Source organism: Nicotiana tomentosiformis, chromosome 2 (assembly GCF_000390325.3).
Source record: "Nicotiana tomentosiformis chromosome 2, ASM39032v3, whole genome shotgun sequence".
Lineage (NCBI taxonomy): Eukaryota > Viridiplantae > Streptophyta > Magnoliopsida > Solanales > Solanaceae > Nicotiana > Nicotiana tomentosiformis.
In genome coordinates, this window is record NC_090813.1 from 169,986,399 (window position 1) to 170,003,867 (window position 17,469).

General features: G+C 38.7%; 1 protein-coding gene across 3 annotated transcripts; it reads right to left on the bottom strand.

The window, feature by feature from the left end:
- Positions 1-3,584: 3,584 nt before the first annotated feature.
- Positions 3,585-8,517, bottom strand: LOC104117961 (uncharacterized). 3 transcript variants are annotated; one of them, XM_018778197.3, is made up of 9 exons: positions 8,312-8,517; positions 7,146-7,503; positions 6,442-6,475; positions 5,966-6,184; positions 5,432-5,521; positions 4,499-4,564; positions 4,321-4,412; positions 4,074-4,216; positions 3,585-3,989 (listed from the first exon to the last, which is right to left on the bottom strand). In XM_018778197.3, exons 2-9 carry the CDS (start codon positions 7,472-7,474, stop codon positions 3,970-3,972), a joined length of 993 nt encoding a protein of 330 aa, XP_018633713.1. In that variant the 5' UTR covers positions 7,475-7,503; positions 8,312-8,517; the 3' UTR covers positions 3,585-3,969. The 3 variants fall into 3 exon arrangements, with proteins under 3 accessions (XP_018633713.1, XP_018633712.1, XP_009627407.1); XM_018778196.3 differs by having other exon boundaries at positions 7,146-7,500; positions 8,312-8,513; XM_009629112.4 differs by having other exon boundaries at positions 3,585-4,073; positions 4,169-4,216; positions 7,146-7,500; positions 8,312-8,493.
- Positions 8,518-17,469: the final 8,952 nt, after the last annotated feature.

Here is a 17,469-nt window from a genome sequence, read left to right on the forward strand (position 1 = left end):
TGGTAACTATGAATGGATGATGCAATGGGGACAAGTAACCACTGAATATAATGTACCTGGCATCTTTGATCATGCTCCTATTATACTGAATCTTCACTCGAATAAATGGAAAGGTCAAAGCCCTTTTAGAATTTTTAACATATGGACAGAGCATGAAAGTTTCCTTGAATCTGTGAAGAAAGTCTGGTCTCAATCACTGGCTAATTCAAAAATGAAAGACATTTATCTAAAATTGAAGGCACTGAAACCAATTTTGAGGAAGTTAAATCATGAGGAATTCAAAGGCATCACTCAGAAGATTGAGAAAGCTAGGAATGACTTAGTGAAAATCAAACAGCAAATCTCACAATAGTACATGGATCAGCTGTTGGACATGGAGAAGAGTACTATGCAACAACTAGAAAGATGGTCTATGATTGAAGAAAGTGTCCTCAAGCAAAAATCCAGGGCTACATGGATCAAGTTACGCGACTCAAATACAAAGTACTTTTCAGCAGTAGTGAAGGAAAGGAATCATAGAAAGCATATAGTGGAACTTACCTCCTTGACATGTATCAAGTTAACTGAGCCAGATGACATCAAGGAGGAGATTATACAATTTTATAAAGGTCTGATGGGGTTGTCTGCACCAAGCTTACCGGCAGGTAATAAACTTACAATGCAGAGAGGACCAATGCTAACACAAGCACAAAAAGTTGAACTATGTGCACCAGTCTCTGAGCTAGAAATATATGAGGGACTGACCTCTATTAGAGATGATAAAGCCCCAGGTATTGATGGTTTTAATGCACATTTCTTTAAGAAAACATGGCATATCATTAAGGAGGAAGTGATAGTAGCTGTTAAAGAGTTCTTTAGCACTAGGAAGATGTTCAGAGCTTGTAATTGTACCTCAATCACATTAGTTCCCAAAAATGCAAATCCTACTACAATCATGCCAATTGCTTGTTGTATAGTGCTATACAAGCTGATATTTAAGATCCTAGCCTCAAGAATGCAAAAAGTTATAGCCACTATCATCTGTGATGCTCAGGCATGATTTATCCCGGGAAGGAAAATTGCAGACAACATTATATTAGCACATGAGTTGGTCAAGTCCTACACCAGGAAGCACATATTACCCCAGATGTTTGATCAAAATTGATCTACAAAAAGCCTACGACTCAGTTGAATGGGACTACTTGGAACAAGTCATTGTGGAATTGGGGTTCCTGAAAATACACTGCATGGATCATGGAATGTGTAAAGACTGTCAATTATACTATCCTAATAAATGGAAATACATCAGAGCCTTTTAATGCTGCTAAGAGCCTTAGATAAGGGGACCTAATATCCCCTTTCTATTTGCCATAGCAATGGAGTATCTTAGCAGATGTCTATCTGGATTAAAGAAAGTAAAAGAGTTTAAATTTCATCCTACGTGTGCAAGATTAGGGGTAACACACCTATGTTTTGCAGATGACCTTTTACTATTTTCTCGGGGGGATCTATCTTCTGTCACTGCTCTACATAATTGCTTCCTGGAATTCTCCAAAGCATCAGGACTACAAGCAAATATGGGGAAAAGCTCAATATACTTTGGAGGGATATCAAATCTGGATAAAGTACCTATTTTGCAGCAGCTGGGGCTTGGACAAGGGGAATTGCCATTCAAATACTTTGGCATTCCACTTTCGACAAAGAAAATGTCACTGATTCAGTGGCAACCACTAATTGAGAAGATCATTGCCAGGATTGCATCGTGGACATCAAAGAAACTCTCCTATGCTGGGAGAATACAATTGGTGCAAACAGTCCTATTCGTACTGTCGAAGCTATATCTGGTCGGGAACAAGTGTTATCACCAAAAAAAGCTCTAATTGCCTGGGAAAGAATGTGTACTCCAAAGTCAACGGGAGGACTAAATTTGATCAACTTGCACATTTGGAACAAGGCTGCTGTAGCAATGACCTATTGGATCTTGCTCATAAGCAAGATAAATTATGGGTCAGATGGATCCACTGCTATTACGTCAAAGTGCTCATAAGCAACAACTGACTGAGATGTTAGTGCCAAATCAAGCATGTTGGATAGTAAGACAAATCATTGATGCTAGGAGAATACTAGAGCAAGTTCATTGTAATCCTACTCCTAGAAGAAGCTTAATAAGGAGCATATATCTTCAACTGCTGCACCAATATCCAAGAGTTCCATGGAAAAGTCTAGTCTTCCAGAATGCTGCTAGACCAAAGGCAAGATTCACTATGTGGCTCCAACTGTAGAGAAGACTGCTAACCTGTGATAGGCTTGTTAAATGGGGATTAACTATGACATTGAGTTGTGTTTTCTGTCAAAGCGCTAATGAAACCTGTGAGCATCTATTTGTTCAATGTGTGTTTGCGAGGAATCTATGGAACAAGTTGATGCAGTGGTTACAGAGAGGTCCAGTACTACCTATGCACTGGGAACAATTTGTGGAATGGGCAATCAAGAATTCAAAGGGAAGAACTCAAGCAGCTTAAGCATATAAGATGGTGTATGCCGAGTGTATCCATGCCATTTGGATGGAGAGAAACCAACGAATATTTGAGAAGCAGAGTACCAATTGGGAGAACATCGCGAAGCAGATTGCTTATGTCTGCAATGTCCGAGCTACTCCAGGAATTAGAGCTATGCTACAACACTGCGTTTTCTAAGAATATTTTAGAATGTAGTAAACTATGTTATTGATTGGTGGTGTTTTGTCTTTGTTTAGATAGCTAGTTGTATTTAAGCTAAGCTATGAGTTTGTAACTTTTCTACTGGTGATTAATGAAAGATTTAGTTACGAAAAAAAAATAAAAGTCCTATTAATAATGTTTCTATTTAGGGTGGGGGTGGGGGTGGGGTGGGGGTGGATGGTGGGGGTGTGGGGGTGGGTTGGTGGGGATGGGGAATGGAGAATGGGGGAAGGTTGGAAAAGAGTTTTGGAAAATATTTTCCATTTTCTTGATAGGGAAAACATTTAAATGAGTTCATGAGAAAAATGTTTTCCAAAACATTTAAGGCAATGAGAAAATTGAAAAACATTTTCCGGAAAATATTTTCCTTCGTACCAAACACATCCTCATTGAAGAAGAATTTTCTTCGAAGCATGTAATCTGGTTCATGTACTACATTAAAAACAACCAAATATGTGCATAAATGGGAGTTCAAAGGAAGCATCTAGGATAAATATATATAGCCAGATTGACTTAGTTTAGCAGCGACCTGATTTTCGAAACGACATGATCCACACCAGTTGGACCTATAATTTCTCGGTTATCAGAAGGAAAAAAAAAAAGGCAGTCCGATGCATAAAGCATCCAAGAAAACAATAATTGTATATGCCAATGCACCAAAGTGAAAATAGAGTTAAGACTTTTAGAACATGTAGCAGTCTTAACTCAGTCTATAAAATTACTGCAAAAAATGCTATACATAGGCACAACATGGTGATATTAGCAGCAGCGTTGCTAATTTTGGCTAAATACTTATTATGATACCAGCTTAGAGAATTAGGCTATCTTAACTAGCATCAGCAGTAACAGAAAATATGAAATGGAGATAAAAAGACATACATGACAAACCTAAAACCAGAATATCTCATTTTGTAGTGTAGAACCACCCTGTAAAATCATGGTTTAATGTCCAGTGCTAAATTAAATCAACAATCAATTAACAACTACACCACAAACTGGAACAAGTAAATCAAGTCATTTGGAAAAAATAAATCGGATGTCTTGCCCTACTGATTTATTTGAGTGGCACTAAAAATAATGTTATTTACCAATTGATGCCGGGGCAGTGCTTGATATGAGTTTTCTCCTGCCCCAGACAACTTTGAGCTTTCATTGAGTGATTACATAGTGCGGTTTACCTAAAGTAAAGGCTCTAAGCTCCGCTCCGTGTAATCCTGGGCTTCTTACTGGAGTTTGAACTCATTGAGCATCTCCAACTCTGATTATATCCCTACGGAGCTATGAAATAATCTGGATAACCAACATTTCTTCATTCTGATTAGCAACGCAAAGAAGCCATAACAAGGGAGATGGAGAATACCAACAGCAAAATACCTGCAATTTCACATTTTTGAGCAAGCATGAATAGCACAATAAGCACATTGACTACTCTGCATATACTGATTTCTCGTATGAGGTCGTACACATACCAAAGGGGAGCATATTGAGATGACAAGTCTAGAAAGGGATAAGGCCACCTGTGGCAACAAGAGTTTAACAGTTTCAGTAAACAACATAAGCCTAGATGAGTTAGATGTCCCATAATACTAATGGTCAATACCATGATCAATTGCAAATATACCTCATTGAGACAAAAATATGGAGGATCCACTGGAAAATGACAAATACACATGTCCAGAGCACAAAATATGTTACACGGAAGAAAGGGAACCGCTGGAAAGGAAGCAAGACAGAGTATTAACCACCGCTTATATATGCACAATACGTAAAGCTTAGATAGTAGGGAATTTCAAACTTACTAGACGATTTAGAAACACATCACCGAGAAGGCAAACGGCATTGACAGAATGCATACAAACAGCCAGCTGCAGTAACAGGTAGACTATCAGCTTATCGTACAAATGCAGAGAGAGGAGAGGGCGGGCCACATATAAATCAGGTATAACCTATGTTCATCACACAATACTAACTAATCATGATGTCTACATGTAGGTGTGAATACGACCATTCTACTGGTTCATAAACGAATGAAACTACTATCTACTGGTCCCTGTTGTAAGAGAAGCCTTTCTGTGTCCGTAAGTTAAGATGGAGACTTTGATGATTGGCATGCAGGTATGTAGTAGCTTGTCTTCTTTCAAATGGTGAGACGGAAGAACCACCAAAGAAATAATCCAGTGAAGTTTTCTTGTAAATGTGGATCATTGAAGTACGATGTTAACTTTTTCCCTTATTTTGAGAACTGAGCCAGAGTCAATAGTAAAAGCACGACACACATGCACACTGAGATTAAACTTTGTGGACATCAAAAAGCACTTAGCGGCAGTTGACAATGAATTTACTCTATGTAGCTTTTGATGATTCATGCTTATAGAAAATATTAGAAGAAAGTCAGAAACAAAAAGAAAAAAAACTAAAAATTGAAATAACTGAAACTAAACTAAACAATCAGGGGGGAAAAGATCAAGATGGCATGGAAAAAATGCACTTGTCATCTTTTGATGGCAAGAAGTGGCTAGTTAATAAGCTGAAGATTACAAAAGTTGGATAGATATGTATAACTGCCCAAAAATTCCGGTCCTTGCACTAAGTGAATGCTCAAGCTTGATTCCATTAATACTTTTACAGATGAGCCTTGAATTGAAGCAATACATAAAAGACGAACACAATCAAGCAAAACTTTATTGAACTAAAAGAAGATTAAGATAAGAAAGCAAAAGTCTAATACTTACAAAATGCAATCTGTAATTTTTGTCAGTGAGGAATGGGTAGATAACGAGCCAAAAAACACAATCTGTAAGAACAACAGCACCTGCAGTCATCTACAAATTATTTGGGGGAGGGGAAAGAATTAGCCAAGTACCCATAGAATGCAGCACGAATAAGCACTAAACCACTTTTATGAATGTGCCTAACTCGATATTACATCATTTCAGACATTTACTTAATTTAGGAGATGTAATATCATAGTGAAGGTATACGACAGATGATAAAAAGATGAACCTTCAGAAAATCTTACTTGTAGGATTGAACGGTGAAAGATCGCTAATTAGTGGCAATTACGCAGGATGAAAAGAAATAGATAATCCAACATCTATGACAAATGTGAGAAATTATAGAAGATTCTATATACCACATGGGAGTAGATAGACTTTCTGCGACTCTGTCCCAACAGCAAAAGAAAGAAAAGATAAAGAAGTTTGCATGTCTGGTTGTTGTATAAGTAGCAACAAAAGGTAAGGTAAATGGATGTAGAGAGAACATGCCTGGAATATTATTTGAAAGGCAACGCTCCAAGGACCTGCAGCTTCTCTAACATGTGGTTCTCCATGGGAATTCAAGCCATTGGAAACAATAAGTACGTTTGCATTTTCAGGAATTGGAGCCGTGTAAGTGCCTCTCTCTGTATCAACACTATCACCACTCTCACCTTTACCTCCCTTGCGAGATTGGAAACAGCCATGAATGGAGAGCGAAGATCCTAGCTAGGAAATTTAGTTGAGAGCATTACCAAATTATATAAGAAATAAGGAACACTACAATGAAAAAGGAAGGTGTGGTGAATGACATAAATTCTCCGATCAGTTAAATAAGGGCGAAGTAATAAATAGTCTGCCTCGCAGGAGGAACACAGCAATTTAACTTTTACTCTCTTATTGAAAACGAATAGGGGAACATCTAAAGATAATCAATATCATATCCAGATATGACTAATAAAGATGGTCATAGATTAATAACATACCCCAAAGTAGACTGTAACTAAGGTGAATGTCCACCTGTTCAGTACAAAAAAAGAACAATGAAAAGCAAAAGATAAGATCGATCATATTTCAATCAATAAAATAGCTTGTTAACATAACTTTGGTCAAAAGTGAATTTTATTTGACATTGTTATCTTTAGATTTTGAAGAGCTTCTTAGTTACTGTCTGAGCTGTTGAGGCTTCTAGTGAGGCTGTTTGTGTATTAAAGGGAAATAATTAACAGTATAGCACTTCAATACTACAAGGGGACATCACGATAAATTGAAGGTAAACCTTTTAAGTGTTGATCAGGAAATTGTTGCTAGTTTTTGAGGAATGAGTGGATCCATAAATTAATCAGGCTTTAAACATGACTTCATCAAAAATTACTGTCTCCACAACATCTACATTCAAAGAAGTGGTTGTCACCGAAAAAGGATGCAACCTATCTCCAACGGGTTCAACTGACCTAGCGTTTTGACCCGTGAAGCATAGATATATATGTTAAAAAACAAAACTACAATTTAAACAAATACTAATGTCTAAACCCATAATTTTAAAAAGTACATCGTGTTCAGTCTAAGAACCTTAAAAGTTGAACATATCAAGTTTAAATCATAGATATCCGCCTATCATACAGTAAAGGCATAACAGAGTAATGCCAAGATGAAATGTGGAGCAAAAGAATATGGAGAAAATCCTTACTGAGTATAGAAATAAAGTATGCGTACGCCATGAAGAACTACATCTGCAATGAGCAAAGACAGAAGCACGGCGAAAGCAATTAGTCTATAAGCAAGCAGCCAATTAGGATGGATTGCTTTGTAACATGTCTTCCAAACATCATCTTTGTATAAAATCCCTGCTTTCTTTTCCCCATTCTCTCTTTGCTGGCTTCTTTTCGACTTTGAAGAACATTCTTCATACTTCCATATTATGCGAATTGAAACCACCATAGCTGCTAATATCCATATTGCACACAGTAAGAATCTCCAGTTCAACCAATAACTTGGAGTTGTTGTATCTGTTGTCATAGGTGGCCAAGTATGACTTGAAGACCCTGCTAAAAAGCTCATTGTAATTGTTGTTTACCAAGCAAGTCACACATAAGGTAATTAATTGGTCACGAAATAAAATGATAAGTAATCGACTGTCATAGGTTAAACACTTAAACTACAGGATAAAAACAATCTTTACACCGTCAATGTTTATATCTTAAATCCGTTGATTATTAATTTATCTTTCTAATTATGTTTTGCACATCGGACTTTGAAACTGCAACTAGCAATTCACTAGAATTAGAAAAATTTAAGACGAAACGTGATATTTCAAATTGTAGAAATCATATTAATCTTGAAATGTAACCTTCCGTTCAAATTTTCTTTTCAATAATAGGAAAGTACTTTTACTTTCAAACTTAAAAAAGGAACTCTTTATGAAATTAGGTACTAGTAGACTTTTAGTAAAGTATTTTTTTACACTATTTAGGAATTTTTTCAGTTTTCACTGAAACATATTGAATATATATGGCAAGAACATTATATTACTCTAAGCCATTCACTCTACATAATATATTCTCCTAACTCAAGGAGGCTCGAATATATTCTTCATATTGGTTTTTAAAAATATTCAATTTTGATCACAAATTAGACATATTATTGGTGATTCAACACTATAATAAAAAAGGAAATCCAAAAGCATTTTTCAAGATTCGTAATAGCATAATATGAGACAGAATCCTCTTTAGAAATAAAGATGCTCTTCTCAAAAAGCACACTCCTCGTTCTCACAAATTCCACACAAAAAGTAAAAGATACACAATTGACCAAGCATTAAGATGAACAAGAATTATGAACAGACAGTAAACTTACGCAGAAAAAATCCTTCAAGATTCAACAAGAAGCTGTCATTGGTTTACTTTCCTGAGCTGAAAATGTTTCTGTTTTAATGAAAGACATGAAACCAAATAGGGGAATGTGCGTGGTTTCAACTGGTTAGTTGAGGATTAAAGTGATGGGTCCAGTGAAAGTGTGACAAAAAAGATGAAGTATTTTAGGATAGAGAATGAAATTGATATGAGAAGAGCAGAACCACATAAAACTTCCACGTGGATGTCAATATGGACAATAAGAAACCAAATATTAAACAATTACTACTACCATTTATGAATGTAATTTCCGTTCCCTACGTCTACTCTTTCCTTACTTATAAGCTACTCAGTCAAATAATAGGAGTAGAAAAATAGAATGTGGGGGATACTATTACAGTGCCAACGGAAACACAAATCTCAATCGGCTGGAAGCATCGGTTATTGATAGTTTCGTAACAATGAAGACAGTGCATTTAATACGGCGGAAATTATTTTTCCAAATATATGTCTCATTGAAAGTGAAATAATGACTTTCTTCCTTCATAACTATTCCATTCTTATCTTGGTATTGCTGCTCCAACCAATTAAATGTTATTATTAATCCTTAATATTTGCACTAATAGTTTTTAATAAGGATTATCTTAGAAAAATATTATACTCTCATCTACTAAACACACAAAAAATATGTTGGATTATTTTAGAAAAAATTTATACTCTCATCTACTAAACACAAAAAATATATGTTTTAAGAACAAATTGTTGATATTCGAATTTGAATTTTTGTCCGTATAACAAACAATACGTGCAGTAATTTGAATTGATGATTGCAGGTCTCTACTATTTGATGTGCGGTATCCTACTTTGATACATGTGTATTGAGAGTCTTAAATTATTGTGTAGTTGTACAGATCTGTGTTGAGTCAACATGTAACTATACAATGTTAGTTGTAGTAGTTATACAATTAGTCTAGTTGTATTAGTTGTCATACGTGTACATGTATATATATACACATTTTGCAATAATGTTGAAATAAGCATAATATCATTTCACATTCTATTCTTTACTCTCTCTCTCCTCTCTTTGAACTCTCGAGAACCTCCATTGGAGGTCTTGCATGAGCTTGATTTTTTCAGTTTCGAGCTAATCTCGATATGGTATCAGAGCCCGGTTGAACGTATGTACTCGAAGTCTACCGGAATTCCTCTTTCAGTATCTCAAAATTTCTTTTTCCCTTTCGTATACTAGAGTTTTTAGATTCCTCGATTCATACTGCAATTTTCATACGAATCGAAGATTTTCAGTGAAACTGATCTATCTACTCACAAAGTCGGTTGATATATTGGTTAATTTCATCGATTAGAGCTTCTCAAATGGCCATCAATCAAAGCAAAGAAACAATGCCCAATACGACCAGAAATGACCAGTCGGTCATCGATGCGAGCAGTCCTCTGTACATTCATTTTTCGGACAGTCCTGGAGTAATGCTAGTGCCGGTTCTATTTGATGGAATTGGATATAGGTCTTGGAGAAGAAATGTGTTACGAGCTCTATCGGCTAAAAATAAATTAGGGTTCATAAATGGGGAATGTAGGAAACCTAGCCCTAATTCACCTCAATTTCGCCAATGGGAGAGAGGCGACAATATGGTGATGTAATGACCTAACCGGTCATTTTAACTTTTAGAACCTCGTTCCCTAAAATAAAACTTTCCGTATGTGCTTTTAATGATTTATGACTTGTGGAGATGGTTGGTTCGGGATTTGGAAGCGTTTGGGTTAAAACCAAAACACTTGGTTCTTTAAGTTGGCCTTGAAGTGCTAAGTTTGACTTCGGTCAATATTTTGAGAAAACGACCCCGGAATAGAATTTTGATGATTCCAACAGCTCCGTATGATGATTTTGGACTTAAGAACATGCTCGAAATTTTATTTGAAAGTCCGTAGTTAAATTAGGCTTGAAATGGCTAAAATAGGAATTTAAGTTTGGAAGTTTGACCGGGGAGTTGACTTTTTGATATCGGAATCCAATTCTGAAAATTTTCATAGCTCCGTTATGTCATTTATGACTTGTGTGCAAAATCTGAGGTCAATCGGACTTGATTTGATAGGTTTCGGTATCGAATGAAGAAGTTGGAAATTTTAAGTTTCATTAAGCTTGAATTGGAGAATGATTCGTGGTTTTAGCGTTGTTTGATGTGATTTGAGATTTCGACTAAGTTCGTATGATGTTTTAAGACTTGTTGGTATAATTGGTTGAGGTCCCGAGGGGCTCGGGTGAGTTTCGGACGGCTAACGGATCATTTTTGGCTTTTGGAACATTGTTGATAGCTCCTAGAAATTATCTTTTGATTTCCTTATATGCGATCGCATGGATTGGGTTGCGATCGCGTAGGCTTAATTTGGCAGCTGAGAATTTATTCTATGCGATCGCGTGGGCAAGTCCGTGATCGCGCAGGTTGGATTCAGTTGTGCTATGCGAACGCGTGACTAAGGCTGCGTTCGCGAAGAGGAAACGAAGTAGAAGCTGACCACGCGCGAACGTGTAGGCTTGTGGAGACTGTACTATACGATCGCATAGGACTTTCCACGATCACGTAGGGTTAACGTTTGGACAGTAAAATTTGTGCTACGCGATCGCGTGAGGAAGTTCGCGATCGCGTAGAAGAAATCACTGAGCAGAGAGTTTAAGTTCTGAAAATGCGACTTCGTCCTATTTTCTATTTTTAACGATTTGGAGCTCGAATTTAGGCGATTTTTGGGAGATTTTCAGAGAAAACAACGTGGTAAGTGTTCTTAACTCAATATTGGTTAAATTACCTGAATCCATCACTATTTTTATCATTTAATTGGTGAATTGAGTTGGAAAAGTTTGAAAATCCTCTTGGATAGATTTGAGGATTTGAGGGCCGAATTATTATTGAAATTTAGTGATTTTGGTATGAGTAGACTCGTGGTTGAGTGAGTGTTCATATTTCGTAACTTTCGCCGGAATCCGAGAAGTGGGTCCCACAGACGAATTTTTAATTAATTTCGGATTTTTTATTGAAAATATAGTATTTTCTTATAAAATTGATTCCTATAATTTTTATTGATTGTATCGAATTATTTTTGGCTAGATTCGAGCCAGACAGAGGTGGATAATCGTGAAAAAATCCTTCTAGTGGATTAATTGGAGCAAGACGAGGTAAGTCTCTTATCTAATCTTGTGAGGGGAAAATTACCTTATAGGGATTAAATTGAATAATTGTTGATAATTGCAGGAGCTACATACGCACGAAGTGACGAGAGTCCGTGCGTAGCTACTATTAATGCTAAAGTCCGGGTAGTTTAGGACTCAAAGCATGAATTACTTGTGTAAATTGTATTCCTTGTTTAATTAATATTATTTGATATATTTATATATATGTTGTGAATTGTTAGATAAAAATATTAAAGGATGAAAAATTTATATGTTTGATTTTCTGTTTAAATTAATTAATTATTAAAAGAAATTATTCTTCCTCCCGAATTTATCTTATAATAAATATACTCTCGTTCCAGAGGTACATAAGAAAATGCCCTCATTTCTTGTGGAGCGGGCCGAATACCTCGGCAGGATAGATGCATCTATGGATCGTGCCGCACGTCCCTCGGCAGTGTACACGACACTCTGGATCAGGTCGTACGTCCTTAGCAGGAATCATGCTTAATAATAATAATTACACGATACTTTAATAGTTTATTTCAGCTTGCGAAGCTAATTGATAAATTGAAAAATCCTTGAAATTAAATGAATTATTATTCTTGCTTGTTAAAGAATTAATTGTTATTCCTATAAATGATATTTAATTGATAAATTGAAAATTATTTGAATTGAAGGAATTTAATTAATATATTGAGAATTGTTGCATTTGAAGGAATTTGATTATTTCCGCTGATTAAATAAATTATTTTAAATTCTGTAAATCATGCTGATTTAAATATCCTAATTGTGTTTCAATTATTATTATTGACCCATAGTGAGTGTTAAAGTCGGTCATCTTATCTCTACCACTTCGAGATTAGGCTTGATCATTACTGGGTACACGTTGTTTACGTACTCATACTAAACTTGCTGCACTTTTTGTGCAGGACTTGAGGCAAGTACTAGTGAGGGACCTATCGTCTTACACCCACATTATCCGGAGCATAGTGGTGAGCTGCCTTTTCTGAGTCGTTCTGCAACTACTACTCTCTCTCCTTGTATTTTTCATTCTGTCTATTTTATTTCAAACAGTATTTGAGATTTTGTATAATCTACTAGATGCTTATACACTTGTGACACCAGGTCTTAGCACACACATTGGTAGAATTTGGTGTTTTATTATTTTTCTTGGTTTTAAATTTTGTCAATATATGCTTAATTTAATAAGTTGGCTTGCCTAGATGTAGTGTTGGGCGCCATCACGACCTATAGGTGAAATTGGGTCGTGACAACATGGTTTCAAAGAACTAGGTTCACGTTGGTCTCACAAGTTATGAGCGGACCTAATAGAGTCTTACGGATCGGTACAAAGACGTATGTACTTATCTTCGAGAGGCTATAGGGTGTTAGAAAACTACCTTTCTTCATATTCCATCGTGCAATTAATGTAGTACTAAATATGCTTCTCTTATTCTCTCACAGATGGTGAGAACACGCTCTAATGAGGTTCCAAACTCGGGAAGAGCTACTCCCCCAGTTGCTAGAGGCCGAGGCAGGGCTCCAGCCCGTGGTAGAGGGCGAGGACATCCCAGGACTGTTCCAGTTATGCCGCCAGTGTGTCCAGCAGAGAACCCCATTGTTGAGGAACAGGATGAGGTGCCTGTGGCAAAGCCAGCTCCGGTGGATTTCACATCTGCACCGGGATTTTAGGATGTCATGGGTCGTATGCTGCGGTTCATGGACAATATGACTCAGGCCGGTTTATTTCTGGCAGACCCAGCCACATCTCAGGCGGGCGGGGGAGCACAGACCCCTACCGCGCAGGCTCATGGACAGGCAGCTATTGTATATCAGACCCAGGGTGCACTACCTGTGGGTGGAGCCCAGCCAGTAGCAGCAGCTGCACCTGAGCCCAGGCCAGTTGTAGCCGCCGATCCTCAAAAATTATTGGACCGATGGACTAGACTACATCCTCCTGTCTTCGGGGGTGAGCGACATGAGATCCACAGGACTTCATTGATCGTTGCAGGGACAGACTACACAACATGAGGATATTGGAATCTCATGGGGTTGATTTCGCTACTTTTCAACTAGAGGGCAGAGCCCGTAGATGGTGGCAGTCTTATGTTCTTGGTAGACTAGCAGATTCGCCTCCCATGACTTGGGACAGGTTCACTCGTATCTTCATGGACAGGTATATTCCACCCTCTTAGAGGGAAGAGTTGCGGTTTCAGTTTGAGCAGCTCCAGCAGGGTCAGATGTTAGTGACTGATTATGAGGCAAGGTTTTATGAATTATCTCGCCATGCACTTATGATACTCCCTACTGAGGCGGAGAGAGTGCAGAGGTTTGTAGCTTGTTTACATACTGGTATTCAGGCCACTATGGCTCGAGAGGTTGAGATGGGTACTTCTTATGAGCGAGTTGTGGAGATAGCCCGGAGGATTGAGGGTGTGCGTCAGCGGAGCCGAGAGCAGATTATGAGAGATAAGCAGTTCAAGTACTTTGGAGAGTTTGGAGGTGCTCCGTCTGGGGGCAGAGGTCAGTTCGTGAGGGGGCAGTCCAGCAGACCCCCATTTCCTGCACCACCACCTCCTCGGGGTACTCCAGTGCAACCTTATCTCAGTGCTATACCAGAGAGTTCTTACCGCCCACCTGCTATTCAGGGTCCTCCCAGTGGGTATTCAGGTCCCCAAGGCCAGACTCTTAGTCAGCAGCCCATCGCACCGAAGAGTTGTTATGAGTGCGGGGATCCCAATCACATGCAGAGGTTTTTCCCCAGGTTTCGGGGTAGACCAGTACAGCAGGGTCAATAGTCTATGCTTAGTGGACCAGTTGCTCCACCAGTAGTCTGACCACCAAGAGGTGGAGGACAGGTGGGTAGGGGCCATCCTAGAGGTGGAGGTCAGCTAGGCGGAGGTCAGCCAGTTGGCGCTCCAGCTCGGTTCTATGCTTTTCTGGCTGGACCAGATGCAGAGGCCTCAGATGCTATGATTACAGGTATTATTTCTATTTGCGGCAAAGATGCCTCAGTATTATTTGATCCAGGATCCACGTATTCATATGTGTCATCTCTATTTGCTCCATTCCTGGGTGTTTCTCATGAGTCCTTGAGTACTCCTGTTTATGTGTCCACTCCTTTAGGCGATTCTGTTATTGCGAACCTGATCTACCGGTCTTGTATTATTACATTTAGTGGTTATGAAACTAGAGCAAATCTTTTATTGCTCGAGATGACTGATTTTGAAATTATTCTGGGTATGGACTGGTTATCTCCATATCATGCTATTCTAGATTGTCATGCCAAAATTGTTACCTTGGCTATTCCATCTTTGCCTAGGCTGGAGTGGAAGGGTTCGTCGGTTAGTTCATTTAATCGGGTTATTTCTTTTATAAAGGCTCAACACATGGTTGAGAAGGATTGTTTGGCTTATCTAGCCTATGTTTGAGATACTATTGTAGAGACTCCGGCTATTGATTCAGTGCCAATAGTTCGAAAGTTCTCCGATGTATTTCTTTCAGATCTTCCAGGTATGTCACCTGATCGTGATATTGATTTTTGTATTGACTTAGTTCCAGATACCCAGCCTATATCTATCCCACCGTATCGCATGGCTCCGAAAGAATTGAAAGAATTGAAAGAACAATATGAAGAGTTACTAGCCAAAGGGTTCGTCAGACCGAGTGTATCGCCTTGGGGTGCACCAGTATTATTTGTGAAAAAGAAGGCTGGAACAATGCGGATGTGTATTGATTATCGCCAATTGAATAAAGTCACCATTAAGAACAAGTACCCGTTACCGCGTATTGATGATCTATTTGACCAGTTGCAGGGTGCTAGGGTGTTCTCTAAGATCGACTTGAGGTCGGGGTATCATCAATTGAAGATTTGAGATTCGGATGTTCCGAAAACTGCTTTCCGTACTAGATATCGTCATTATGAGTTTCTGGTAATATCTTTCGATTTGACTAATGCCTCGGCAGCGTTTATGGATCTGATGCACAAGTTATTTAGGCCATATATTGATTCGTTTGTGATTGTCTTCATTGATGACATTTTGATATACTCGCGCAGTAAGGAGGAATATGAGCAGTATATGAGAGTAGTGCTTCAGAAATTGCGGGAACAAAAGCTATATGCTAAGTTCTCTAAATGTGAGTTTTGGCTTGAGTCTGTAGCATTTTTGGGACATATTGTATCGGGTGATGGTATTAAAGTTGATCCCAAAAAGATTAAGGCAGTTCAGAATTGGCATCGTCCCACTTCGGCGACTGAGATCAGGAGTTTTCTGGGTTTAGCAGGTTATTATCGTCGGTTTGTGGAAGGCTTTTCATCTATTGCAGCACCTTTGACCAAATTAACCCAGAAGGGTGTTCAGTTACGATAGTCCGATGATTGTGAGTCAAGCTTTCAGAAGCTCAAGACAGTATTGACTACAACACCAATGTTAGTATTACCTTCCGGTTCGGGGATGTATACAGTGTATTGCAACGCTTCACGCGTTGGTTTGGGTTGTGTATTAATGCAGGAAGGGGAGTTATTGCATATGCTTCACGTCAGTTTATGCCCCACGATCAGAATTATCTGGTGCATGATTTGGAGTTAGCTTCGATTGTTCACGCCCTTAAAATTTGATCTTTATGGGGTGTCTTGTGAAGTTTATACTGATCATCACAGTTTGCAGCATTTGTTCAAGCAGAGAGGCCTAAATTTGAGGTAGCGCAGATGACTGGAATTACTAAAAGATTATGATATTACTATCCTATATCATCCAGGTAAAGCAAATGTAGTTGCAGATGCCTTGAGTAAAAAGGCGGAAAGTATGGGTAGTTTGGCTTTTATTTCAGCAGAAGAGAGGCCATTAGCTTTGGATATCCAGCCCTTGGCCAACAGACTTGTGCAGCTAGATATTTTAGTGCACAATCGAGTTCTTGCATGTGTCGTAGCTCAGTCTTCACTATTTGAGCATATCAAGGCTCGCCAGTATGATGACCCACACTTAATGGTTCTTCGAGAAACGGTACTACGAGGTGGTGCCAAGGAAGTTACTATTGGTACAGATGGTGTTTTGTGACTCCAGGATCGTCTGTGTATTCCTAATGTGGATGAACTGAGGAAAAAGATCCTGGAGGAGGCACACAGTTCTCGGTACTCTATTCATCCAGGTGCTACGAAGATGTATCGTGACTTGAGGAAGCATTATTGGTGGCGACGAATGAAAAAGGACATAGTTGAGTATGTAGCTAGGTGTCTAAATTGCCAGCAAGTTAAATATGAGCACCAGAGGCCAGGTGGCCTACTTCAGCAGATGACTATACCGGAATGGAAATGGGAACGCATCACTATGGACTTTGTAGTTGGGTTGCCGCGGACCTTGAGGAAGTTTGATGCAGTTTGGGTAATTGTTGACAGATTGACCAAGTCGGCACATTTTATTCCTGTTGTGACTACGTATACTTCAGAGAGGTTGGCCCAGATTTATATTCAGGAGATAGTTTGGTTACACGGTGTACCAAATTCCATCATATCAGATAGAGGCCCTCAGTTTACTTCACATTTTTGGAGGGCAGTACAGAGTGAACTAGGGACCCGTGTAGAGCTCAGCACAGCCTTTCATCCACAGACCGACGGGCAGTTAGAGAGGACAGTTCAGATTTTGGAGGATATGCTCAGGGCATGTGTGATTGACTTTGGAGTTCAGTGGGATAGTTTCCTGCCTTTGGCCGAGTTTGCTTATAATAACAGTTACCAATCCAGTATCGAGATGGATCCATTTGAGGCTTTATATGGTTCTCGATGCCGTTCACCTATCGGATGGTTTGAGCCAGGTGAGGCTAAGTTATATGGTACTGATTAGGTAAGGGATGCCTTGGAAAAGGTAAAGTTGATTCAGGAGCGACTTCGTACAGCACAGTCCAGATAAAAGAGTTACGTAGATCAGAAAGCGCATGATTTATCATTTATGATAGGTGAAAAGGTTCTCTTGAAGGTTTCG